A 27,985-nucleotide genomic window follows, 5' to 3' on the forward strand; every position below is an offset into this window, starting at 1 on the left:
AAACGCATAATGCGTTTTGTATGCGTTTGCTTTTTTTAGGCGAATGCGTTTTAACCAGTTTCTAGCCATGTTAACTCTTAAAACGCATGCGATTTTAAACGCAGGCATGCGCATGTCCATGCAAATGCCTGCGTTCCCATAGACTGTAATGTGATTTTTTTTGCGCATTCTGTGCGCAAGAGTTTTTTTGAGACAGGTCGGACGGACTAAACATGCAACAGGTTGCTTTCATGCAGTTAATGGACCTGTGACAGACAGGTAGAGCTATACCACTCTGTCAGGTTGTGTAAAAACATCTCTGGGAGAGGAAATAAAAAAAGTACCTAAAGTAAGACGAGCAATCTCCAAATTAAGGTGAAAGGTGGAGAATCACGCTACAGGTGAAAAGGAAAGGAGAGAGTCGACCACCATGTCCCAGGGAAGGAGAAAGACAAACGAGACTTCCCTTCAGAGACTCCTCTGATCGATCTCTCAGAGCACGCCAAAATACTCGGAGGACACTCGAGCATGCTCAGGGAGACCCAAGCAACGAGTATACTCGCTCATCACTAGTCCTGACCTATAACTTACAAATCAAGTACCACTGGACCAGGATAGCCAAGACAGCAATCTTGCCCTAGGGAGTCAACCTCCCATGAAAGAGAAAAAGGTCTGATACTAACTTGCCTAATCATAGAATGTAATCAAGGCTTTAAGGCCCCGTTACACATAATGATGTCCCAGCGATCCCACCAACGATCTGACATGGATGGGATTGCTGGGACATCGTAAGGCTGATCGCTGGTGAGCTGTCACATAGGCAGCCCCTCAAGCGATCAGGACCAGTGAGCAAGCTGGTTTCTAATGTAAACATCGGGTATCCATGAGCCGCGGCTCTTGGATACCCGCTGTTTACCTTGGAAACTGGCGTACATGCTGGTTTCCAAGGTAACATCGGGTATCTAAGAGCCGCGCGGCTCGTCACTGATCGCTGGTCTCTCGCTGCCACACGCAGAGAAGCGTGCTGGCCAGCAGGAGACCAGCGATCAAAAAATGGCCCAGAACGATCGAGCACGATCAGCGATACCTGGCAGGGGGGCCGGTCGCTGATCCCCGTCACACACAGCAATCTCGCTGGCGAGATCGCTGTGGCGTCACAAAATCAGCGATCTTGCTAGCGAGATCGCTGTGGTGACGGGGCCTTTAGACAGGCTCTGTCGCTCAGACCCATGTCTGCCTCCGAATGACACTAATCTAAAATGAATAACGGTGTGGTCTGCACAGGTATTGTGGAGAGTAGTGATGAGCGAGTATACTCCTTACTCAAGATTTCCCAAGCATGCTCGGGTGATGGAGTATTTGGATGTGCTCGGAGATTGTGTTCTGTTGCTGTAGATGCATGATTTGCGGCTGCTACCAGCCTGAATACATGTGGGGATTTCCTAACAAACAGGAATTCCCCACATGTATTCAGGCAGTCTAGCAGCCGTAAATCATGCAGCTACAGCAACAGAACACAATCTCCGAGCACATCCAAATACTTGGAGATCACCTGAGCATGCTCGGGAAATCTCGAGTAACGAGTATACTTGCTCATCACTAGTGGAGAGGAGACAGCTTTTTTTTTTTTTTCTTAGATCTATTCTTCGTATCAGCCTCCAGCTGACAGCTTATTAACCCATGGTTTCTGTGTCCCTGAATAAAGTGACAGAGAAATCCAAAGAGCATTATCATAACGGCAACATTGCTAGGATTCTAATAAACTTACACACACGAAAATCAGAAGTAGAAAACGACTTGCGGTGTGGATTTGAAATCCACTAGATGTCAATTTATGCAGCAGATCTTCACAGCGGATTTCATCCTGTGTAATGTCAATCTGCGTCAAAATCAGCAGCAAACGTGCATGTACATTCAAAATGGAGCATCAGAGCAAGTAGCGGATCTTTACGGATTTTTTGTTTCTTGCAGCATTTGCTGTAGTAACTGTGGATCATAAGATGGGGGTGGGGCGGTGTGTCTTAAGGAGGGTCACCCGTCTGACATCCATACGTCATAATGCGTAGGCTCGGTGACTGTGGATGGGAGCACAATTGGGCTTCAACAGAAGCAGAAAAATCGAGTGTCTTTTATGAGTCCACATCATACACCCCACATACTTACACAGCTTCCACTTCAGCTGCTTCTTTCAGCAAGCCGTCGTCCAACAACGCTTTAATAAGACTTGTGTATGTTCTGTTTGTTAATGGGACGTTATTCTGCTTGGCCTCCTGAAATACGGAGAATGCCTCTATAAAAAACAAAACCAAAAAAAAAAAACACATGAATAAAACATTTTTATTAGCATTGGATGAAGTGAACACGTCTCGGTCAAATAGAGAAATCGCTACTTTCAGCTAATAAAAAAAAAATAGATTTTATTTTTATTTTAATTTAAAAAGGAACCTCCAGACAGATTTTTTAAGGCCATGATGCAGGGCTATATATTGGATTATATAAGTAGCATTGCTTGAAGTCAATGGGGCGGTGTCCTAGTCCAGTGAAGTCAATGGGGCGGTGTCCTAGGCCGGTGGAGTCAATGGGGCTGTGTCCAAGGCCGGTGGAGTTAATGGGGCGGTGTCCTAGGCCGGTGGAGTCAATGTGGTGGTGTCATACGCCGGTGGAGTCAATGGGGCGGTGTCATAGTTCGGTAGTGTCATAACACATAATAAGCCCCTTCCTCTTTCTCCCCCTAGGCCTGTCAGCACTAGCTGCGCAGAAATCCCACACGTGTTTGGCCATCTGGTAGAGCCGGGGTGAATGAGTTTCCAAGTGAAAAGTTGAATGTACGAAATTAAGATTTTCAGTGATAGAAAGAGGAACCTTGCTGGGAGAAGTCATCTCCCCCTACAGCGCCATGACAGGTGAAATGAAGCATTACACACTGCCAATAGAAATCAATGAGCTGTCGGCACAATGCACAGATCCGTTGAGTTAATATATTAAGGTGTTATCCGAGCATGCTCATGTGCCAACAGTATCTTAGGCATGCAAAAATAATATGTTCGAGGGTCAGCGCCTTCATGTTTCGTGACTCTTCGATGGCCGCAACACATGCGTGGATTGCCTAACAAACAGCCGCGAAACATGCAAGCCTGGGAACTCAAACATATTTTTCGAGCACGCCAAAGACACTCAGTTAGCACCCGGGCATGCTCGGATAACACCTTACCGGAGCACGTTCCCTCCTCACTAATTACCACCCAATCAATAGAAAAGTGATAAAAATTAGACCTCATAGATGGAATTCCCACCGTTCTCCATGAACATGGCTGGAGATGTTGAAAGGAACGGTTGGTCACATTTGGGCCAAGCCGCTCAACTTCCATAGGTGCATTTACCCTGAAGGATTAATATGTCAAACACTCGTTTCACCGATCCGAGCACCAGATGAACAAGCCAAACGCTTTTTTCATTGGGTGAAATGATCGATCATTGTTCTCAGCAGCACAAATGGCCGCCTATGCGCATTGTACGATCTTGTTAGGTCTCGGTCAGTGCGCATCGTTAACCGCGGTATTAACGACCGCTGATCGGTATCTATTTACTGATCGGCGGGTGTTTAGTGCCGCCGGTCGATTCGTATATATGGACCTCGTCTATGGTGCCGGAGATATGAAGAAGCCAAGTGCAGCGCTGACAGTAGAGCGTACAAGGAGAGGATGGACGATGATCATTTATTTAGACCAGGATACAACTTTAGTTCAATATTCTAATAATATCAAACATTAGGATTTGGGCTGAGATTTTTACTTTAATGGGATGGGGAGAGGACACGATTTTGTGAGCCGCTTTTACGCGCCACATGATTTCCTATAGAAACAGCTCTTGGTAGATTTCTTTACAATCTTTAAGAAAAAGACAACTCCTTCCAGCTCTTCTGTGACTGATTAACAGTTTTATTTCACATATTCACAAAATCTGTCAAGTTTATGAAAAGAAAATTTGAAATAGCAAAAAAACGGTAGCCACACATCTCACACAGATAAGCCCCCCCGAACGAGACTGTGCGGCAATAAACACGTCATTGACACCGTAATCCAGACTGCAGCGCCTGGAAGCATTATAGCAGTGATTGGGACGAGGAGACGGAGCGCACGAGCAGGCCATCTCCCGTATCGCATAGGACAGAGGACAAGTCTATACATCCAGGACAAATGGAGCGTGCGGAGGACGGCAGTCTATTGTTACCTGTGATCAGTTGGTTAAGGCTGATGGGAAGCTGGTTAGAGCTAACCATTCATCCCACACTCACTCAGGTTATAGGACATTTTTTAATGTTACCAGCTAAAATAAAATGCAGAATTAAAGGGGTTGTTCCTTTTCTGACAGTATTGCTCCCCAAGTGCAGTTTGTTATAAATTAAAAGTAAAAATGTACCTTGCTCACCTTTCCCAGGTCCAGTGAAGAGTCTCCACCGCTGCTCCCAATGTCTGTTATCGTCTGCAGCGCTGACATCATGTGGTCAGCATGACAGCCAATCAGTGGCTCTGAGGAGAACATTCAGTCTATATGACCAGAGCTGCTGAGATCACCGATTGGCCGATGTAACAGCACTGCAGCCAATTCTGGACACGGGGAACAGTGGCAGAGAGTAAGCATTGGACCCGGGGAAGGTAAGAAAGGAGACAACTCCATTAAAAGGGCTTTGCAGCAAAAAACACAAAATATATACATTTATATACACACATATGTTAGTTCACCAGACTTAGCGCCACTCTTGTCCATGGATGGTGTTGGGTACTGCAGTTCAGCTCCATTCACTTTGCTTAAAAGAAAAAACGGTAAGTAAAATCAATCCCCCACCCACCCAACACCACATATCTGAGCATGCAGGTCTTTGAAATCCATGGACACCTATAAATTAGAGCACTTCCTAAGCCTCTGCCTCCAGTGGCTCTTTCCCTTCCAAGCAGCAGCCTCCTAGGATTGATAGGACACTGTGTGTGACTTCACGTAAGGAAATCACACAGGAACCTATCAGGCTAAATAGGCTGGTGATGGTGGAGAATCAATCTAGGGAGGCAGAGGCTCGGAAAGTGCTCCAATATATAAGGTGTCCATGGATTTAGCTTTCAAAGACCTGCATACCCATATATGCGATTTTTGGAGGGGTGGCTGGGTGTTAATTTTACTGACCGATTCCCTTTAAAGGGAATCTGTCACCTCATTTTTGGCCTATCAGCTGCCGGCACCACCATCAGGGGCTTATCTACAGCATTCATACATACATACAGTCTGTAATGCTGTAGATAAGCCCCCGATGAAAGATAAGAAAAACATGTTAGATTATACTCACCGGGGGGTGGAGTCGGGTGCGGTGGGTGTCGCGGTCCAGTGCCTCCCATCTTCATACAATGATTCCCTCCTCCTTGCTTTACCCTCGGCTCCTGCGCAGGTGTACTTTATCTGCCCTGTTGAGTAAAGTATTGCAGTGCGTAGGCGCCGGGAAAGGTCAGAGAGGTCCCACGCCTGCGCACTGCAGTACTTTACTTTGCCCTCAACAGGGCAGATAAAGAACGTCTGCACAAGAGCCAAGGGAGAAGCAAGGAGGAGGACATCATCGTATGAAGATGGGAGGCGCCGGACCGGACGGCGACACCCATCGGACCGGACCGAACACCAGGGGGAGTATAATCTAACTTTTTTTCTTATCTTTCAGGTTACATCGGGGGCTTATCTACAGCATTACAGAATGCTGTAGATAAGCCCCTGATGGCGGTGCCAGCAGCTGATAGGCCACAAATGGGAAGACAGATTCCCTTTAAATAAACGTATTGCCACTGACATCCATATGGTGTTAAAGACACATGCACATGTCACCAGGATACCTGGGCTCAACCGTGTTCACATACCACTCCCCATTAGTGATCGGCACATGTGGTAACCCCAGCGTAAGGACTAGTTCAGTGTACACACATTACAAGAGGTCAACCCACCAAATACATTTATCACTCGTCCAGAGGGCAGGTAATAAAGGTATCATCACTGGGACCCTCATCAATCCAGGGAACAAGTGTTCCCAAATAGTTTGTGCGAATAAAATGCTACTGCACATGTATGACCACCATTCAATTCTGATGGAGATCGTGCACAGGTGCCTGTAGTCAGGATTAGTAGGAATCAAAAGATACGAGTTATGGTAGGACACCTCTGTATGAGTCCGCTGTAGTCGTTCAGTGCTGCGAGGGAAAAGTTAAGACATTTTTGTGTCTTATGGATAACAGTGCAGAGCTGTACCCTGCTGCTCTTACATAGAGCTGCACGTGACGCAGACGGGATCAGCAACTATTCAAAGAAAAGTGGAAAAAAAAAGAAAAACCTACCTGTGATCTGTCCATCCTTACATAGGTCTATGACTCTTTTACCAGATCCTCTGACTGACTTAGCACTATGTTCAATCTGAAATAAGAAAAAATAATGGAGGTTCGTATTTAGTGTACTAACAAAAATACAACATACCTATTGGAATAGTACAGATTTAGAAAACACCTGAAAAATGCTTTGTAGGGTGAAATTACATAATTACTATGGTTGAAAAAAAAGACAAATATCCATCTAGTACAACTGATGGAAGGGAAAGGACAAAGGGAATGGAGTATGCATGACCCAGTCTGACCCAAGAGTTAATTTTGTTTCCACCTAATCCCAATTGTTGATGCACTGGACTCCAGAGTTTTCCAGTTTTGGAAAAATCCTTTTCCTTCGGCTGCAGTTTGCCATAGAAAATGAACAAACTGTGCTTTACTCACCCTTCCCGAGTCTATTACAGAGTCTCCAGTGCCTTATTGTATGCAGTGCTGACTATGCTGCACCCAAATCAGTGAGCTCAATTGCTCAGAAACGCCCCAAGCTAGCAGAGGCCCGGCAGAGAGGCCCCAAGCTAGCCGAGGCCCGGCAGAGAGGCCCCAAGCTAGCCGAGGCCCGGCAGAGGCCCCAAACTAGCCGAAGCCCGGTAGAGAGGCCCCAAGTTAGCCGAGGCCCGGCAGAGTTGTTGAGAGTCCTGGCAGGCATCTACCAATGCTTCATGGGGCAGATCAGCACAATATCTGGATTCCATCATATTTCACACGTGTCTGTACCGGCTACTGCAGCTCAATCCCATTTACTTCTATTGAGTAGAACTGTCATATATTGTACGCTGCACCAGCTGTACCTAGACGTGCAGGCAATTGCATTTCTATGGATAAAATTGAACAAGAGCTGCCATAGTATTTGTAGGACTGTTCTATTAACAGGATATCATTTCTGAGACCCACCAGAAATCCTGAGAACGAAAAGATCAAATTTCCATTTGAGATTGGAGCAGTAACGAGCATGTGCGACTGCCACTCAGACAGCGAATGAAGCGGAGGTCGCACATGCTCACCACAGCTCCATTCACACAGGAGACCTTGGGACTACCATTCTCATGATAAATAAGGATCCCAGCAGCCAAGACTCTCAGAGATCATACATTTATCCCTTATTATATGTGTATAGGCAATAGACATGGCTTATGTGAAAATCCCGTTTAATAGCACCTGGCAATAAAAGTGTTTTCCCATTTTGGGCTTTCTTAGCCTAAAAACAAAACTGTGAACATTTAACTCCTGGATGAATTTTGAAGAATGGAGCATAGGTACCTCTGATATATGAATATTAGGATCTTGCCCATTTTTCTTAAATATGTTTTTTAGCAGGTTCAGCGTAGTCTCCTGGGGTACAACACCTTCCTCCTGCATTTTGTTCCATGCGCTCTGCGTCTTTTCCCAGTCGTTATTCTTATCTGTAACACAAAAGACAAAGGATTATAATAAATGAAAAGGCAATTGCTGATAGGAACGGCGACAAAAACAAGCCGAGAATACTGATATATAATGGCCCGACAGAGGTCCAAAGGACACAACGGGCCTCAGTCATGTGAGCTGGACCCGACTTACACATCTAAGAATACAAGAAACACTAACACCAAGACGTTCACACAAAGGAGGAGTGTGACATTACAGCTCAGCTCCACTGATTTATATGAAGCCAAAGGTGCATTACCAGACACAACCCATGGGCAGGGGTGGCGCTCTTTTTGGAAGAAAGCAGCCATGTTTTTCAAACCCAGGTGAAGCCACTTCAGGAAAATGCCACAGGTCGTGTTACTAAGACGGCTCTGCCACGGTTCTGATGACAGATGTGTCACTGCCATATTTCGCTCTATACGCACTTCCATTGGGAAGAACACCTGAAGAACGAACATGCTACTTCTTTTAACCACTTCATAGGTTTCCGAACCCTGAATCCGTTAAGAAGCAACATAAGACAGAATATATGCAGTTTCCTTGTTTTTTTACATTGCTTTGCATTATGTTCATTTTTTGCGTCTTTTTCTGGGGGGAAGAATCTAGGCAGAATCCACCAGAAAGAGACATCATGTGGACATACGTTTCCCGCTTCTATTTGATTAAGGACAAATTTTTCACAATACAATATCACAAAATACTAGTAAAACCCCCGACAGGCTGCAATTCACACCAAATAGTAGAAAAGACAGCGCCTCAAACGTTGGTGAAAAAGAATTCACATTTTATTCTGTCTCCTGTGGCAACGTTTCGATCCAAAGATCTTGGATCGAAACGTTGCCACAGGAGGCAGAATAAAATGTGAATTCTTTTTCACCAACGTTTGAGGCGCTGTCTTTTCTACTATTTGGTATGGACTTTTTTCCGGGATGAACTCCCTGGATGTGACGTGTGGCTTACTTAGTGTCCTGTAGGACTCTGGCTATATGAGGTGCGGTTTAACGTATAATTTTTGATAGGCTGCAATTCACTTCACAACTGAGTGGCCACATATAGATACACGTGGTCAAAATTGTTGGTACGCCTCATTTTATGACAGAAAAACCCACAATGGTGACAGAAATAACTTGAATCTGACAAAAGTGATAAGAAATCAAAAATCTATGAAAATGAACAAATGAAAGTCAGACATTGCTTTTCAACCATGCTTCCACAGAATTTAAAAAAAAATAAAACTCATGAAATAGGCCTGGACAGAAATGATGTCCAGAACTTTGTAAAAACAAAAAACAAAACAGTCAATTAGTTACTAATAGAGGCAACAACCTGCATGTCATTGACGGCTCCTGATGGCGATTCTGCTGCTCCCTGTCAACAGAGCAGCTTTCTCTCTTCCACGCTGCTCTGTTGATGGGGCATGACTGCCAACGTCATGTTGATTGGCAACTGGCTTTTCCAGTTAGGGATCCGGCTTTCAATCAGAATGACATCAGCAGTCCGGCCCTGTCAAAAGAGCAGAGCGGAACGGAAAAGGAGCCGCCTCCCTGCTGACATCAGCAAAAGCAGCTGTTTCTCAGGCAGGAGCGGTCTGTGCCAGCAAAGAAACTACAAGCCTGTTCGTACTTGGGGACTATTTTTTCCCTTTTCCATATACCTTCTCTAACAGGAAAGGTAAGAAAGGATACATCTGCAGGTGACAGACTGAGTCTGTATGTAGCTATAGACTTTTAACCCCTTCACGACCAGTGACAGCGTATGCGTCATGAAAGTCGGTGCCAATCCAACCAATGACGCATACCCTGTGTCATGACTTCAAAGCCCCCTTGCGGGTCGGGTGACCGGGGTCAATGAAAGGTCACCCAACCTGCAGATACAGGGGGCTTTGTACTTCACCCCATGACTACGATCGCTCTGATTGGCTGTTAAAAGTGAAACAGCCAATCAGAGCAATAGTAATATTTCATCAATGAAAACTGATGAAATATTACAATCCAGCCATGGCCGATGTTGCAGTAGCATCGGACATGGCTGGAAACCCAGATCCGACCCCCCCACACCGACTCACGGGGCGGCAATGTGCCGCCGCCGTCATCATCAGCTCCCCTCCCCCTTCTCTCCTCTCCCCCACCTTCCGACCCCCCCCCCCCCCCCCCCTCAGGCTCCCGGTGTCCCGCTGTTCTGCTTCATGGGCGCCGCCATCTTGGAAAATTCTCATTCATTCATTTTGATCACTATGATATTCTTTCACAGTGATCAAAATGAAAAAAATAGTAAATAAACCCCCCCTTTATCACCCCCATATGCAGGCACATATAACAAAATAAAGAAATTATTTTTATTTTTCCATTAGGGTTAGGGCTGGAATTAGGGCTAGGGTTGGAAGTAGGGTTAGGCTTGGAAGTAGGGTTAGGCTTGGAAGTGGGGTTAGGGTTGGAATTGGGGTTAGGGTTGGAATTGGGGTTAGGGTTGGAATTGGGGTTAGGGTTGGAATTGGGGTTAGGGTTGGAATTGGGGTTAGGGTTGGAATTGGGGTTAGGGTTGGAATTGGGGTTAGGGTTGGAATTGGGGTTAGGGTTGGAATTAGGGTTAGGGTTGGAATTAGGGTTAGGGTTGGAATTAGGGTTAGAATTAGGGTTGGGATTACGGTGTGGCTTGAGTTAGAGTTGGGATTAGGGTTAGGGGTGTGTTGGGGTTAGGTTTGGAGTTAGAATTGAGGGGTTTCCACTGTTTAGGCACATCACGGGGTCTCCAAACGCGACATGGTGCCACCATTTATTCCAGCCAATTTTGCGTTCAAAAAGTCAAACAGTGCTCCCTCCATTCCAAGCGCCGACGTGTGCCCAAACAGTGGTTAACCCCCACATATGGGGTACCAGCGTACTCAGTAAAAATTGCACAACAAGTTTGGGGGTCTAATTTCTTCTGTTATGACTTGGGAAAATAAAAAATTGGGGGCTAAAAAATTATTTTTGTGGAAATTTTTTTTTTTAATTTTCACGGCTCTGCGTTATAAGCTTCTGTGAAGCACTTGGGGATTCAAAGTGCTCACCACACATCTAGATAAGTTCCTCGGGGGGTCTAGTTTCCAAAAAGGGGTTACTTGTGGGGGGGTTTCCACTGTTTAGGAACATCAGGGGCTCTGCAAACGTAACATGACGCCCGCAGACCATACCATCAAGTCGGCATTTCAAAACGTCACTACTTCCCTTCCAATCCCCGACGTGTGCCCAAACAGTGGTCCCCCCACATATGGGGTACCAGCGTACTCAGGACAAACTGGACAACAACTTTTGGGGTCGAATTTCTCCTGTTACCCTTGTGAAAATAAAAAATAGAGGGCTAAAAAAATCATTTTTTTGAGGAAAAAAAAATATTTTTATTGTCACGACTCTGCGTTATAAATTTCTGTGATGTACCTGGGGGTTCAAAGTGCTCACTCTGCATCTAGATAAGTTCCTTAGGGGGTCTAGTTTCCAAAATTGGGTCATTTGTGGGGGAGCTCCAAAGTTTAGGCACACAGGGGCTCTCCAAACACGACATGGTGTCCGCTAACGATTGGAGCTAATTTTCAATTCAAAAAGTCAAATGGCGCTCCTTCCCTTCTGAGCCCTGCCGTGCGCCCAAACAGTGATTTATGACCACATATGGGGTACCAGCGTACTCAGGACAAACTGGACAACAACTTTTGGGGTCCAATTTATCCTGTTACCCTTGGGAAAATAAAAAATAGTGAGCTAAAATATCATTTTTGAGGAAAAAAAAAAAGATTTTTTAATTTTCATGGCTCTGCGTTTATAAACTTCTGTGAAGCACTTGGGGGTTCAAAGTGCTCACTACATATCTAGATAAGCTCCTTGAGGGGTCTAGTTTCCAAAATGGGGTCACTTGTGGGGGGCTTCCACTGTTTAGGAACATAAGGCTCTGCAAACGTAACATGACGACCACAGACCATTCCATTAAGTCGGCATTCCAAAATGGCGCTCCTTTCCTTCTGAGCTCTCCCATGCATGCAAACAGTGGTTCCCCCCTACATGTGGGGTATCGGTGTACTCAGGACAAATTGCACAACAACTCTTGTGGTCCAATTTCTTCTGTTAGCCTTGTGAAAATAAAAAATGGGCTAAAAAATCATTTTTGAGGAAAAAAAAAAAGGAGATTTTTGTGTACTCACCGTAAAATCTCTTTCTCTTAGCCTTTAATTGGGGGACACAGAACCGTGGTGTTATGCTGCTGTCCACTAGGAGGCGACACTATGCATAATCTGAAAAAGATTAACTTTGGCTCCTCCTCTGCAGTATACACCCCTGGACGGCGTCAGCCTTCTCCAGTTTTGTGCAAAAGCATTAGGAGGAATATACCAGAAACATAACCATGCCTGTAAAAAAAAAAGGCTACTATAAACAGGCTCAAACAACAATATGAGAACCCAACCGTAACAACGGCCCGCAAGGGCTACAGGGTGGGAGCTGTGTCCCCCAATTAAAGGCTAAGAGAAAGAGATTTTACGGTGAGTACACAAAAATCTCCTTTACTCTGTCGCCTTATTGGGGGACACAAAACCGTGGGACGTCCTAAAGCAGTCCCTGGGTGGGAAGCAGTGGACGAATATTGTGCCGACAGTCCCCTAGACTTGGAGTACTGCCGCCTGCAGGACCCGTCTACCCAGGCTCGCATCCGCTGAGGACTGGGTATGCACTCTGTAGTGTTTTGTAAATGTGTGCAGGTTAGTCCAAGTGGCTGCCTTACACACTTGATGTGCTGAGGATTGATGCCGAATGGCCCAAGAGGCCCCTACCGCCCGCGTAGAGTGTGCCGTGATACCGGCCGGAAGAGGAGAATTGTTGAGGCGGTAAGCCTCTTGAATGGTGGACTTGATCCACCTAGCAAGGGTGGCTTTGGAAGCCGGTAGGCCCTTGCGAACGCCTTCTGGAAGAAGGAAAAGTGAATCAGACTTCCGGAAAGGAGCAGTCCTAGACACGTAAACACGCAATGCCCTGACAAGGTCAAGCGTATGCAGAGCCTTCTCTACCCTATGAACGGGAGCCGGGCAAAGAGACGGTAGTGATATTTCCTCATTGAGGTGGAAGCTGGACCCGACCTTCGGAAGGAAGGATGGTACTGTACGGAGAACCACCTTGTCCTGATGAAAAAAAACAGGAAGGGTTGTCTGCAGGAAAGAGCTGAAAGTTCAGACACCCTGCGTAGCGAGGTGATTGCCACCAGGAAAACCACTTTCTGCGATAGAAAGCGGAGTGAGACCACCCTAAGGGGTTCAAAAGGAGGTGACTGTAGTGCTGTCAAGACCAGGTTGAGGTCCCACGTCTCCAACGGACGTTTGTAGGGGGGAACCAATCGGGAAACCCCTTGGAGAAAAGTCTACACTTGCGGCTTGTTAGCAATACGCCTCTGAAAGAGCACTGAAAGCGCTGAGACCTGGCTCTTCAGCGAGCCCAGGGATAGCCCGGCGTCCAGGCCTGACTGAAGGAACCCGAGGGCCTTTGGAAGAGAATAGGGAAGTGGAATCTGCCCACGAGAGTCGCACCATGTGAAGAAAAACCTTCCAGGTACGATAGTAAATCCTGGCTGAAGTTGGCTTTCGAGCCCTGATCATGGTTTTAACAACGTCCGGTGAAAAACCTGCTTGGGTCAAAACCCAGGTCTCAATGGCCACTCCGTCAAATTGAGAGCCCCTGAGTTCTGGTGGAAGAACTGGCCTTGTGACAGGAGGTCGGGACGTGTGGGGAGACGCCAGGGAGCGTCTGCTGTGAGTTGCACGACGTCGGCGTACCATGTACGCCTGGGCCAGTCTGGAGCGATCAGAATGGTGGGAACACCCTCTTGTTTGATCTTCCTCAGGACTCTGGAGATCAGGGGGAGGGGTGGAAAAAATGTACAGAAGCTGGAACTGGGTCCAGTCCTGAACCAGGGCATCTGCTCCGAGCGATCGCGAATCGCGCGTCCTGGCCATGAAATTGGGAACCTTGGCATTGAGATGGGATGCCATCAGATCCACGTCCGGGGTCCCCCAACGATGACAGATCTGACCGAAGACTTCGGGATGGAGAGACCATTCCTTGTCGGCTGAGATAGTCGGCTTCCCAGTTGTCCACGCCCGGAATGTGGACCGCGGAGAGTACCGACCTTGCATCCTCCGCCCACTGTAGGATACGCTTTACTTCGGTCATCGCCTGGATGCTGCGGGTGCCGCCTTGATGGTTCACGTATGCCACTGCCGTGGCATTGTCCGACTGTACTCTGATATGAAAGTCTGCCAGCAAGTGATGGAAGGCTTGCAACGCCAGGAAGATGGCCCGAATTTCCAGGATGTTGATGGGCATGGTCGATTCCCTTGGTGACCACCTGCCTTGCGCTCTGTGATGTAGGTGCACCGCTCCCCAACCCATAAGGCTTGCGTCGGTGGTCAAAACCTTCCATTGACCGGAAAGGATTTTCCCCTTGCAAGCGAGGTTGGCTTGAGCCACCCGTGCAGGGACCTCCTGGTGTTTGCTGATAACCGGAACTCCCTGTCGAGGGAGAACGGATTCCTGTCCCAGGACTTGAGGATGGCCAGTTGAAGGGGTCTGAGGTGAAACTGGGCAAATGGTACCGCCTCCATTGCTGCTGCCATCCTGCCAAGTACTCTCATGGTATACCGGAGAGATCTGGGGGACTTGCGGAGGAGTGTGTGAACTCCCAGACGGAGAGCCAGTGCCTTGTCCCTGGGGAGGATCACCAGACCCTTGGAGGTGTCGAATAGCATCCCCAGGAAGGTCAGAGACTGACTCGGGGTAGTTGAGGACTTCTGTAAATTGACTAACCATCCCAGGCGCGTCAGAGTGTCGATCGTGATCGAGACGTTGACCTCGCCGTCCTTGAGGGTGGAGGACTTGATGAGAAGGTCGTCCAGGTATGGAACGACTACTATGCCTCTGGAGTGCAGAACATCCATGGTAGCTGCCATGACCTTTGTAAATGTTCTGGGGGCCGTGGCCAGACCGAACGGGAGGGCCACAAACTGATAATGGTCTTGGTTGATTGCGAATCTGAGAAACCTCTGATGGGAGGGAGCAATTGGTATATGCAGGTATGCGTCCTGTATGTCTATGGAGGCAAGATATTCTCCTTTTTCCATAGACGCAACGATTGACCGGAGGGATTCCATGCGGAAGTGACGAACTCGAACGTACTTGTTGAGTTGCTTGAGGTCTAGTATGGGTCGGACGCTGCCTCCCTTCTTGGGCACCACGAACAGGTTGGAGTAGAACCCTCGGAAGCGCTCTTCTGCTGGGACTGGCACTATGACTCCTGCTCGCAGGAGGGAAGAAACCGCTTGACGGAAGGCCTGAGCTTTGAGCGGGGATTTTGGAGGGACAGATGGAAAAAAACCTGTGCGGTGGGCTGGTAGTAAACTCTATTTTGTATCCTGAAGACACTATTTCCTTGACCCACTTGTCTTCTGTAATAGGCAGCCAGACCTGCTGAAAGAGTAGCAGTCGTCCGCCAACAAGTGGGGTGTCTTCGAGAGGGCATGAGTCAGGACGAGGGAAAAGTCTGAGGTTTTCCTCCTTTAGGTTTTGCCTGGCTTGCCTTTGATTGCCAGTTCCTGTCCGGCCTCTGTGCCGCCGTGTGTTGTCCCTGCGGGGGGAACGATTACGGTTTTGTGCTGGGCGTGAGACGGACCAGCCCGAAGAATTCCGAAAGGATCGGAAACGAGATTGATTACGCCTTTTAAACGTGCGTTTTGGTCTTAGTTGAGGGAGGGAAGTACTTTTGCCCCCGGTAGCATTGGATATCATTGTATCCAGCTTTTCACCGAAAAGACGGCCACTGAAGTACGGGAGATTTGTTAGGGACTTTTTTTGAGGCCGCATCCGCTTTCCATTCTCTTAGCCAGAGAATACGCCGGATTGTAATGGCGTTTGATGCTATTCCCGCTATTCCTCTTGCAGAGTCCAACGCTGCAAGGACCATGTAATCTGCCACCACTGCAATTTGCACCGCCTGGTCCGCCATCTGAGGATTTGAAGCTTGAAGGCCCTTTTGCAATAGAGCAGCACAAGCCATGATGGCCTTGGCTGCCCAGACTAAAGCAAATGCGGGAGCCAAAGAGGCACCTGCCGCTTCAAAGATTGAACGAGCCATGCGTTCGACTTGTCTGTCTGCTGTGTCCTTGAGGGTTGATCTGTCCGGCAGCGAGAGAAGCGTTTGTGCTGCCAGCCCAGAGACTGGAGGGTCCACTTCAGGCGGATCTGTCCAATCCTTGGTGTCTTTCTGTGGAAAGGGGTATTTTGCTTCCAAATACTTGCGATTGGCGAATTTTTTCTCAGGCTGCGAAAAATGCTTAGAAAGGATTTTTTGGAATTCCGGGTGATTAGGGAAGACCTTCGATGGTTTCTGAACACTTTCAAAGGAAATGTTGTGTTCTGGTGCTTCCGGGGTTGGATCTGAAATGTCCAGCACCCGAAGGATGGAAGAGACGATATCCTCAACTATCGCAGTATTGCTAGGGGGACTAGGGAGCAAAGCGTTCTCTGTTTCGTTATCTGAATTGGAGTCACATATGCCCTCTGAGTCCTGCGCATCGCTAAGGAGCTCCCTAGCGGGCGAACTAGAGCGGAGGTTTCCCGTAGTCTGGGATCATTGTGGAGATCCGCATTGTCCTTCTCTATCAGGGGACGGCCTCGGTGACCTGAGGCCACTGTGTCTTTCCCTGGAGGGGGAAGACCTATTGCTATGTGAGGACACAGCTGAACGCGACCTGTGGGTCCGCTTACGCCTCGAACTGTCGGAAGCGCCCTGATCATGAGACCGGACGTCCCTTTGCTGGGTAACGTTCATAGCCGAGACATGACCCTGCAGAGCCTGCAGTAATGTGGAGGTCAGGTTATCTATAGACTGTGTCATAGACTGCGACATCTGAGTTGCCCATTCCAGCGCAGTAGCGGTCGCAGAAGCGTTGGTAGGGACTTCTTGGGGTTCTGCGCCTTTTTTTTTTTTTGGGTACAGTCCCGGCAGTGCGGATACGTGCTGCCGCTGGGGAGAGTGCAGACTGCATAAAAGCAGTCTTGCCTGGTTCTTTTCTTTGAGCCCGACATAGTACCTAGGCTGATTAATAGAGACCCTACAGGGGTATCTACGCAGAGGAAAAAGGAGTAGGAGAGCGCTATAGGTTATAGGAATTCACAGCTGAGTACCAAGGACCCAGCTGTGATCTTACCCCACCGGTGCTCCCCTTAGGTCCAGCGCTGATACGCTGATAAACCCCATGTCCTGTGCCCCCGGAGACTCTGTGCTGCCTTCCTCCAGGTGCAGCAAGATGGCCACCGGATTCTGAGGTGGAGAGGGAAGGGGGCGGAGAGCTGGAAAAGGGCGCGCTGGGCCATGTAAAAGCGCGCCCTTCCTGCCTCGATCCGCCCCTTCTATGACACTGCAGTGTCATTTTCGTCATCCGGGGGGGCGTGCCAGGGGCGGGCCGGGGGCGGGGAAAAGGCGGCGGCTTCGGCTAGGCCGAAGCCGCGGTCTAAATTAGAGGCCTGATGCCCAGGAGGGCTCCAGAGCGGCGCGGTAGTCCGGGAGGGGGTCGGATTTGCACCGGACCCCCCCAGAATGGGCGACTGGCTAGCGGTGGGGGCAGCAGTGCTAGCGGTTCCTGTGTGGGGGGGTCCCTGGAGCGCCATGGAGCCACTGCTGCTGCAGAGGCAGGGGCGCAGAAAGCCCTGTCTCTGCTGTGCCACGTCTGCCTGCACCCTCCCCCGGCCCCAGCAGGATCCCACAGCTGGGCTGGGGTCCCTGGTGCAGAATGATGTCTGTACTCCGACCCTACCTGCAGCGTCTCAACCTAATGCCCCCTGCGGGGGATTAGGGAGGGTGCGTCTGTCACCGTCAGGGGGTCTTCATCCTTGCCTCAACCCAGACCCTGAAGGGGGTTGGGGAAGGAGGGGGGGGTCTCAACTTCGGACCAGTACCCGAGGGACTGGGGAAGGAGCGACATGGGGGACCGCCATCTCTACTTCAACTGGGCACCCCTAAAAAGGGGGCCAAGGAAGGAGCCATGCCGGGAGTCTCGCTGGAGACCCACTTTTCTTCATCTGTTCCGACGAAAGGAAAAAAAGAAAAAAAGGTGTGCCTCCTTGCGACACTAAGCAAAAACTGGAGAAGGCTGACGCCGTCCAGGGGTGTATACTGCAGAGGAGGAGCCAAAGTTAATCTTTTTCAGATTATGCATAGTGTCGCCTCCTAGTGGACAGCAGCATAACACCACGGTTCTGTGTCCCCCAATAAGGCGACAGAGTAATGATTATTTTCACTGCTCTGTGCTATAAATTTCTGTGAAGCACTTGGGGGTTCAAAGTGCTCACTACACATCTAGATAAGTTCCTTGGGTGGTCTAGTTTCCAAAATGGGGTCACTTGTGGGGGAGTTCTAATGTTTAGGCACACAGGGGCTCTCCAAACGCGACATGGTGTCCGCTAACAATTGGAGCTAATTTTCCATTCAAAAAGTACTTTTTTTTTTTAACGGATCAATTTGTGAAGCACCAGGGGTTTTAAAGTGCTCATTATGCACCTAGGTAAGTTCCTTGGAGGGTCTAGTTTCCAAAATGGGGTCACTTGTGGGGGAGCTCCAATGTCTAGGCACACAAAGACTCTCCAAACACGACATGGCAACCGCTAAATATTTCAGCATATTTTCCATTCAAAAAGTCAAATGGCGCTCCTTCCCTTCTGAGCCCTGCCGTGCACACAAACAGTGGTTTATGACCACATATGAGGTATCGGTGTACTCAGGAGAAATTGCCCAACAAATTTTAGAATCCATTTTATCCTGTTGCCCATGTGAAAATGGAAAAATTGATGCTAAAATAAAATTTTTGTTGGAAAAATTAAAATGTCCATTTTTTCCTTCCACGTTGCTTTAGTTCCTGTGAAGCACCTGAAGGGATAATAAACTTCTTGAATGTGGTTTTCAGCACCTTGAGGGGTGCAGTTTTTAGAATGGTGTCACTTTTGGGTATTTTGTGCCATATAGACCCCTCAAAATGACTTCAAATGTGAGGTGGTGCCTAAAAAAAATGGTGTTGTAAAAGTGAGAAATCGCTGGTCAACTTTTAACCCTTATAACTTCCTAACAAAAAAAAAAATTTGTTTCCAAAATTGTGCTGATGTAAAGTAGAAATGTGGGAAATGTTAACTATTAACTACTTTGTGTCACATAACTCTCTGGTTTAACAGAATAAAAATTAAAAAATTTGAAAATTGCGAAATTTTCTAAATTTTCTCCAAATTTCTGATTTTTCCACAAATAAACGCAAAAATTATCGACCTAAAATTACCACTAACATGAAGCCCAATATGTCATGAAAAAACAATCTCAGAATCGCTAGGATGCGTTGAAGCGTTCCAGAGTTATTACCTCATAAAGGGACACTGGTCAGAATTGCAAAAAATGGCCTGGTCATTAAGGTCAAAATAGGCTTGGTCATGAAGGGGTTAAAGGCAATGAAATTAGGTAATACTAAAAGAATACTTGCCATAAATTTTGAAGAGTTGAAAGTACATGTTCTCTCGATCAGAGCCAAAAAGTTTCTGGGAGATTTCAACACACTTCTCCAACAAATCCACCTGTAACACAGAAAAAAACAAGAATTTCAGATAATGGATAGGTAATGTAACATTAGCATATAAGGGTGCTCAACTTCCCAAGTAAACATTCACTTAAAGGGATGGTGACGGGGATGAAAAAAATATATTTGTAAATGGCTTCAGGGTAGTTAAAATTAATAAAAATAGAAATCCCCCTCGCTGATCCCCGGCAACTCCTGTTCTGATTGCTAGCCTGGCTCTTGCTGGAGTCTACTTCGTGGTCCTTTCGCAGCATCAGAAATAACCAGCTTAAAGGGGTTGTCTATAACTCAGACAACCCCTTCTCAACCCCTATGCTTAACCCTTGTAAATTAGCCGCTGCGACAATCATTGCTCTTGGGGCTACAAAACGATGCACTTAACTTTTTCAGGTTGCCTCAGAATGGAGCAGCGCTCGGGTGTCCAACTTGCTGCTTAATTTTGTAATAGATAAAAAGTTTCCCATTTTGTTGATTGCTGCGGTTCCTAGTGATAATTTGTTTTCACTGGGCAATCCCTTTAAAAATTACATCCATGTTACAAGAATGATTAGGAGCCCACCTAGTCAGTACAGTTGTACTGACTAGGTGGACTGTAGAGAGGAAGCTGGGTAGGACAAGTGCCCAGCTAATTAATGTGGAAAAAAACAAGAAAAAGGTTTCCTCTATAACTGAACCTCCATTTATCTCAAGAAAACGTGGGGGGAAAAACAAAAAATGTACACAAGCACTAACAGGCAGGTAGTTGAGCCTGCCGTGCCTGCCACCATTCTTCTACAGCAAAGATGGGCCACAGACGTCCCTGCCGGGGATTCAGAAGCCTCTGCTGACGTTATGTCAGCAGAGCGGAGGCTTAGTTTCCGGTCCGCTATGTCAGATGGGCTTCCGAGATCATTCTGATTGACAGCTAGATCCTCACTACCTGTCGCAGGAGAGGTTTCAACCACTCTGTGCCAGGAAAGAACGGCGCCGTGCACAACAGACAGGTACCGTATTTTCCGGCGTATAAGACGACCCTCAACTTTTCCATTTAAAATATAGAGTTTGGGATATACTCCCCGTATAAGTCGGGGTCATCTTATACGCCGGATGTCGTCTTATACTGCGTGTACGGAGCTCTGCGGTCACCGCATATGGTGCGGGGAGCAGTCCCGATGACGAGGTGCCTTACTGGGAAGGCGTAACTGAATCAAGCCCATCCTTGTATCCTATTACCTCCTTCTTTCACCCGTCCAGCCCGCCCTTTACTGCCTCTTAAGTCTCCGGAGGATGGAAATGAAACCGCTCTCTTTCACCCGTCCGGCCCGCCCTTCTATGCCTTTCAAATCTCGTGGGGATGGAAGTGAAGCCGCTTCTTCTTTCACCCGTCTGGCCCGCCCTTCTCTGCCTCTCAAATCTCACGAGGATGGAAGTGAAGCAGCACATGCGCGCCTGTGCCGCTTCACTTCCAGCCCCGTGAGATTTCCATCCTCCGGAGACTTGATAGGCAGAGAAGAGCGGGCTAGACGGGTGAAAGGAGGAGGTAATAGGATACAAGGGCGGGCTTGATTCACTTACACCTTCCCGGTGAGGCACGTCGTCCTCGGGACCACTCCCCGCACCATATGTGGGGACCGCAGAGCTCCGCACCCGCCGTATAAGACGACTCCCGACTTTTGAGGAGATTTTCAGGGGTTAAAAAGTCGTCCTATACGCCGGAAAATACGGTAAGTAGCAACTATCTGCCCATTAGGGTTTAGGTACGTTTTTTTGTTTAGTCCCGGATACACCCTGTAAAGTATGTTAAAGTAATGGTTTTTTGTTTTTTTTACTGGAGGACACTTGCATCTCGACAGACTTACAATAGTGCTCACCTTAAGGCGACGTTCACACATTCAGTATTTGGTCAGTATTTTACATCAGTATTTGAAAGCCAAGACCAGGAGAGGAACAATCAGAGGAAAAGTATAATAGAAATACGTAACCACTTCTGTAGTTTTCACTCACACCTGGTTTTGGCTACAAATACTCATGTAAAAAACTCACCAAATACTGTACCTGGCATTAAAAGTGTCAATATACCACATTACCTGATTCGTTCTGATGCACCGATCAGCAAACCAGCTCATCTTGCCTGGGTGTGCTCTCAAGCCGGGGGTCTAAAGCAGAAGGGTAAAAAAAAATAAATACAAATTATATATATATTATAAGTAAATAAGTATTTGATCCCTTGCTGATTTTGTAAGTTTGCCCACTGACAGACATGAACGGTCTATAATTTTAAGGGCAGGTTAATTTTAACATTGGAGATAGAATATCAAAAATAAAATCCAGACAATCACACTGTATAAATTATATAAATTTGCATTTTGCAGTGATAAATAAGTATTTGATCCCCTACCAACCAAAGTTCTGGCTCCTACAGACCAGTTAGATGCTCCTAATCAACTTGTTACCTGCATTGAAGACAGCTGTCTTACATAGGCACCTGTATAAAAAACTCCTGTCCCCAGACTCAATTAATCAGACTCTAACCTTTACGACAAGGGCAAGACCAAAAAGCTTTAAAGGATGTCAGGGACAAGATCATAGACCTGCACAAAGCTGGAAAGGGCTACAAAACCATAAGCAAGACGCTGGGTGAGAAGGAGACAACTGTTGGTGCAATAGTAAGAAAATGGAAGAAATACAAAATGACTGTCGATCTGGAGCACCATGCAAAATCTCTCCTTGCGGGGAATCCTTGATCATGAGGAAGGTGAGATATCAGTCTAAAACTACACAGGGGGGGGGGGGGGGGGGACTTGTTAATGATCTCAAGGCAGCCGTAAGGGTTTAAAATCCTGCATTGCCCGCAAGGTCCCCCTGCTCAAGAAGGCACATGCGCAGGCCCGTCTGAAGTTTGCCAATGAACACCTGGATGATTCTGTGAGTGATTGGGAGAAGATGCTGTTGTCAGACGAGACAAAAATTGAGCTCTTTAACATCATCTCAGCTCGCCGTGTCTGGAGGAAGAGAAATGCTGCCTATGACCCAAAGAACACCGTCCCCTCTGTCAAGCATGGAGGTGGAAACATTGTTTTGTGGGTGTTTCTCCGCTAAGGGCATAGGACTACTTTACCGCATCAATGGGAGAATGGATGGAGCCATGTACCGTAAAATCATGAGTGACAACCTCCTTCCGTCTGCCAGGACATTAAAAATGGGTCGTGGCTGGGTCTTCCAGCAAGACAATGACCAAAACATATAGCCAAGGCAACAAAGGATTAGCTCAAATAGAGGCATTTTTTTTTTTTTTTTTTTAAATATCACTATCTTTACTTAAAGTGAACCTGTCAGCAGGATTCTGCCACGTAAACTACTGGCTGTCAGACTGGTGCTGTTATATTGATTAAAATGATACCTGGGGTGAAGAAATCAGTCTTGTGGTTCTTGTGTAATCAGTGTTAGAAACTGTCAGTTAATTATATGCCTGTACTCCAGGGCAGGACTGTAGTCAGAGTCTTATCTTCCTGCTCCAAGCCAGAGAAACCAAGGAAAGGCCTGCCCCACAGGACGCCACGAAGCACAAACGTGTCAACATGTTCCTCATCATAGAGACACAGACTGTTTGTGCTTCGGGGTGGCCTGTGGGAAGGTCTTTCTCCTAACCACCGACCACACACAAAAATGGACAACATACGGATGCAACACATATGGCGCCTTCATAATGTCCATTTTCTTTCCCAGGACACATTTTCTCGAATAGGCAAGGACATGCTTTTGCTTTATAGAACAGCGACAATTAAAATAGCTCTTTAGAACATAACATTTTGCCCATTAATTGCATCTAATTTATTATAGAGGCCTCAGAGACTACAACAAATAGTAGAAAGACCCATACGGTGGACGACATCAATTCAAAGACGTCTCAAGAGTTTTGTCATGGCAGAAAAGGCACGGAGGGTGACCGGTGGCAAACACAATTACGCCGTAAAAGTTGGTCTCACTTCATGCTAATCCTCCTACCGAAGAGACAGGAGTTACATTCACTGACAACTTTCAATATCATCGCAGATTCAAATGCCAATGATCTAAAGAGCCGCAAAGCCGCACAACTTAATATACTAAATCTCCCTCTTGTTCCCGGCTGATTGAAAAAGGCTGTCATTGCAAGGACAAACGACGAGAACGCCAGATATCCTTGCATTTCATTTTGATATTGAGAACTGTTGCGCTCGGACAGGGTCTCAATCATCAAAAGAACATCTAGGTCAGATTAACTAAATCTCCTTGGCTTGCACAGCAGTCCATATTTGTAGCTTATCTCTTACATCTGAGTGAATTACAAACATCCGAGCCCGGCTGCCAGGCTGCATGAGAAGCAATCTCTTCCATTCTACGCTATACTTATCCAACTTAAGAGTCAAGTTCACCTCTACAGAAAAAAAAAAAAAAAAATCAATCCGGGAAAACTGCGTAGCTATCAGAAATTTATATATGCAGACAACGGGCTGAATACAATTAAACATGACCAGATCATCAGCACAGAGGAAGAGAATCTTTCCATTTTTCTTTTATGGTGGTAACCTGGGGTTCTATATATCATGGTTTCTTGCCTGCCACTGGTCTTCCCAAGCTCAAATTTCCTTCAAAGCCCCCCCCCCCACAAAAAAAAAGGGTGTCCAAACACATAGAAGGCACCATAATGATGGAGCTCTACACGCAATATACAGTACATTGTTCAGTTATGGCCAAAAAAAAAAAACAGAAAAAAAGGCAAATTGGACATAATTTCACACTAAACCCCAAATATAAGCAGGACAAAATTCTTGGCACCTTTCAAAAATTGTGAAAAAACAACTTTGGTTCAATCATCTGATACATGTTCAAACTCACCTGTGGCGAGTAACAGGTGTGAAAAATATGAAAATCACACTTGAAACCAGATAAAAAGGGGAGAAGTTAACTCAATCTTTGCATTGAGTGTCTGTTTGTATGCCACACTAAGCATGGAGAACAGAGTTAAGAGAACTTTCTGAGGACTTGAGAACGAAAATTGTTGCACAATATCATCAATCTCAAGGTTACAAGTCCATCTCCACAGATCTTGATGTTCTCTTGCCCACAGTGCGCAACATAATCAAGAAGTTTACAACCCATGGTACTGTAACTAATTTCCCTGGACAGCAGAGAAAAATTGATGAAAGGTTGCAATGCAGGATAGTCCGGATGTTGGATAAGCAGCCCCAATCAAGTTCCAAAGAAATTCAAGCTGTCGTGCAGGCTCAGGGAACAGCAGTGTCAGTGCGAATTATTTGTCGTCATTTGAATGAAATGAAACGCTATGGAAGGAGACTCAGGAGGACCCAAAGCTGACACAGACATAAAAAGCTGGACAGCAGTTTGCCAAAACGTATGTGAGTAAGCCAAAGTACTTCTGGGAAAGAGTCTTGTGGACATATGGGACCAAGAGAAATCTTTTTGGTAAAGCACATCATTCTACTGTTTACCAAAAATGGAATGAAAACAACACAGTACCTACAGTCAATTATGGTGAAGGTTTAAAGATGTTTTGGGGTTGTTTTGCTGCATCTGACACTGGGTGCCTTGACTGTGTGCAAGTCATCATGAAATCTGAAGATTACCAAAAGGATTTTGGACTGCAATGTATTGCCCAGTGTCACAAAGATGGGTTTGCGTCCTAGGTCTTCCAACATGACAAGGACCACAAAGATACTGGAAAAAGCATCCAGAAATTGATTTAAACAAAGCGCTGGAGAGTTCTGAAGTGGCCAGCGATGAGTCCAGTTCTCATCTCTGGCCACTTCCCCAGTTCTCTGGCCCCTGGAAGAAGCCAGCGGCGAAATACGCGTCGGGGTCAGGGGATGCCACCACAATTCTTGTAAGATATATAGGGCTCTCTTTATATTTTAAACCCTCTATGTATATCAACGGTCTTGGCACTTGTATCCCTCCACACGTTTTGGCATATGGCAGTTTTTTCTACTGGGCTAAGTTAGACCTATTTCAGCACATTTTAGCATATAGCCTGATATTGTTTTTTACGGATATTGGTAGCCACCCTTTAGGATTATTTGTGCTGGTGGCGTCTTCCTACTGATTGGAGACATCTTGCTTTTTTAATTACATATGTTCTTTTTAATACATTGAATATATTTTATCTATGGATCTCTTTTTTCTCTTGGATGGATTGACATCCGTGCTGTTGAATTACAAATACTGATGTAAAATACTGAACATGTGAACGTGGCCTACTTCGCTCTCTCAGCACAATCAAGGAAATAAAAAAGGCTGATATACTACATTTTTTCCTGTGACTTCCGCAAGGATGAGTGACAATGGGGGCGATTATCATTTCCACGGCAGCTCAAATGGAACAAATCAGGTGGTCATCAGACATTTCTCCGGCAGAAAGACACATTACATATAGAGGCAGAGTGAGAACATGTCCTTATGGATCTGACTGCAACTTCCGTCCAATCTTACTGTTCCTGAGGGATGCAGGTAGTAGTGCGTAAGAGAAGTGGGGACCTTGAGGGACAGTGGTATTTAAGTTCAGAACTGAAAATTTGACCCATGTGAAGTAAGGCCTAACTATCGCCACTCAAACCATGGCTGCTTAAGGGAACGAAATTTATGCTTCCACTTGAAATAATGGACTGAAAAAGAGCAGCGGTGTATTAATACGAAATAATGACATTTTCTTCAACAGCCCCTTTAAACAATTTGCTCCGCTCCCTTCTGCGCCCGTTCCTGCCATCATAAAGAACTGACTTCATATTGAAAAAAAAAAATCATTACTGTAAATATAACGGCTTGTAACAATGGGAAAGAAACAAAATACGCTCAATAGCATTAGCATAAGAACAAAGGGGATAACAAAGCGCAGAAAGCCTCCATTCTCACTTGACACCTGCCTCCAAACAACTGTTTTTTAAACATGTCACCTTATCAATCACATGGATTATTACAGATTGTGAGTGCCAGGCGCAGTTAGTCAATCACCAAGCAAATGGGAAGACTTGCAATTCATCAGCTCCCCCACTTCAATATTTTCGCTAACATCAAATGCTTTTCCCAGCTGAATCCATAACCTACATAAAAATTAAAGCGCTACAGGAAACATAGGGTTAAAATTACAGGATCCCAAGTGCAAGAATTTTACCCTTGTAACCCAAAATTAAAAATTCTTGCACCGCCACAAAGAAAAGGACCGAGTACAATAATTAACCAAGTGTTCAAAGCAACAAACAGCCCCACAGATCTCAGCATCATTAGGTGAAAGTCTGCAGAATCGACGGGTTTGGACGCTGCTGCTGCTGCCGCCCGATTGCTTGTTTGGCCAATAACACCACTGCAAAATCCCGCTGTACCCCGGTAAACATGCACGCTCGGCACATCAATCACATGTATGGCTTCTTTACAAGTGCCACTGCATGCAGCGTGGGGAATTAGAAATAGTTGAAGCGTAGGACGTCAACATTAAATCCCAACCCCTACAGTCCGCAGCGCAGCGCTACATCCTCCAACATCTATAGCCATCGGCTACTAGGGTCACAATCTCTACAAACAGGTGACTGTCAGAAGCGCCAGTAGTCAGACCGCCACAAGCCTGATTTATAGGCTAGGACATCACTTCTTAAAAGCTATATAATCTCTTTGACTGTTTGGTCCCCTTACACACATGCATATTGTCCGCATTCTTACAAGAGTGCTTGAATTTTGTCCCTAGACCTGATGCATTGGTCAAACATCTAATGGTACATTTCTCCAGGACAACAATGGATGGAGTATTAAAATGTAGTCAGTAAGATCAACCTCCCCAACCACATATATGGACATGCAGGTCTTTGAAACGTAAATCCATCGACACCGTTATATCTTTTATCTGTTGCTGCATTCCAAACAAATCAGCCTTTTAATTCATATGCAAATGAATAGTGAAATGCTCTGGGTGTGAGAGCGCTTGATTAGGAGTTCACTGTCTGTGTGACTTCAGGCACCAAGAAAAGAAATCAGACAGTGAGTTATGAATCAAGCTAAAGAAGCTGGCACTGGGCGGGGACACAATCTCAGGATGCAGAGGTGCGCAAAGTGCTCCATGTCACACCCAGAGGACTACTTGCCTCATTTGCATATTCATTAAAATGCTGTGTTCTGAAAACTGCTGCAACAGATGGAGGATATAAAAGTGTTGATGGATTTGGATTTTCATCTCAAAGACCTACAAACATATCCACACTAAAGAGGGGGCGGCACCAGAACAAGGAGCGGGTGCCATCTTTGTCAGAGTCAACAATGAACGCAGTCGGCCAGCACAAAAAGTGAACATAAAGAACGTAGTCAGCCAGTACTTTTTTGTGGTTCCGTTTTTTAATCAGAGCAGACCCAGCCAGTACTTAACATAGGGCGCAATCCATCTTTGACCGTGAGGTATGGGATCGTTCTTCGCGCCCTGCTGCCCAGGGACAGTGCTCTTCGCGCCCTGCTGCCCAGGGACAGTGCTCTTCGCGCCCTGCTGCCCAGGGACAGTGCTCTTCGCGCCCTGCTGCCCAGGGACAGTGCTCTTCGCGCCCTGCTGCCCAGGGACAGT

At 46.5% G+C, this 27,985-nt stretch overlaps 1 protein-coding gene across 1 annotated transcript in view; it reads right to left on the minus strand.

Moving 5' to 3' along the window:
* The window catches only part of LRPPRC (leucine rich pentatricopeptide repeat containing), a 213,246-nt gene that overhangs the window by 44,046 nt on the left and 141,215 nt on the right, over positions 1–27,985 (minus strand). The window contains exons 26-30 of the mRNA XM_073564219.1: positions 21,480–21,548; positions 19,321–19,411; positions 7,644–7,786; positions 6,345–6,420; positions 2,143–2,269 (exon numbers count right to left, since the gene is read on the minus strand). Of these exons, the coding sequence (XP_073420320.1) occupies positions 2,143–2,269; positions 6,345–6,420; positions 7,644–7,786; positions 19,321–19,411; positions 21,480–21,548 (506 nt within the window). The remainder of the gene's footprint in view (positions 1–2,142; positions 2,270–6,344; positions 6,421–7,643; positions 7,787–19,320; positions 19,412–21,479; positions 21,549–27,985) is intronic.

This window comes from Dendrobates tinctorius, unplaced genomic scaffold (genome assembly GCF_039654945.1).
Source record: "Dendrobates tinctorius isolate UK_male_01 unplaced genomic scaffold, ASM3965494v1 ptg000434l, whole genome shotgun sequence".
Classification (NCBI taxonomy): domain Eukaryota; kingdom Metazoa; phylum Chordata; class Amphibia; order Anura; family Dendrobatidae; genus Dendrobates; species Dendrobates tinctorius.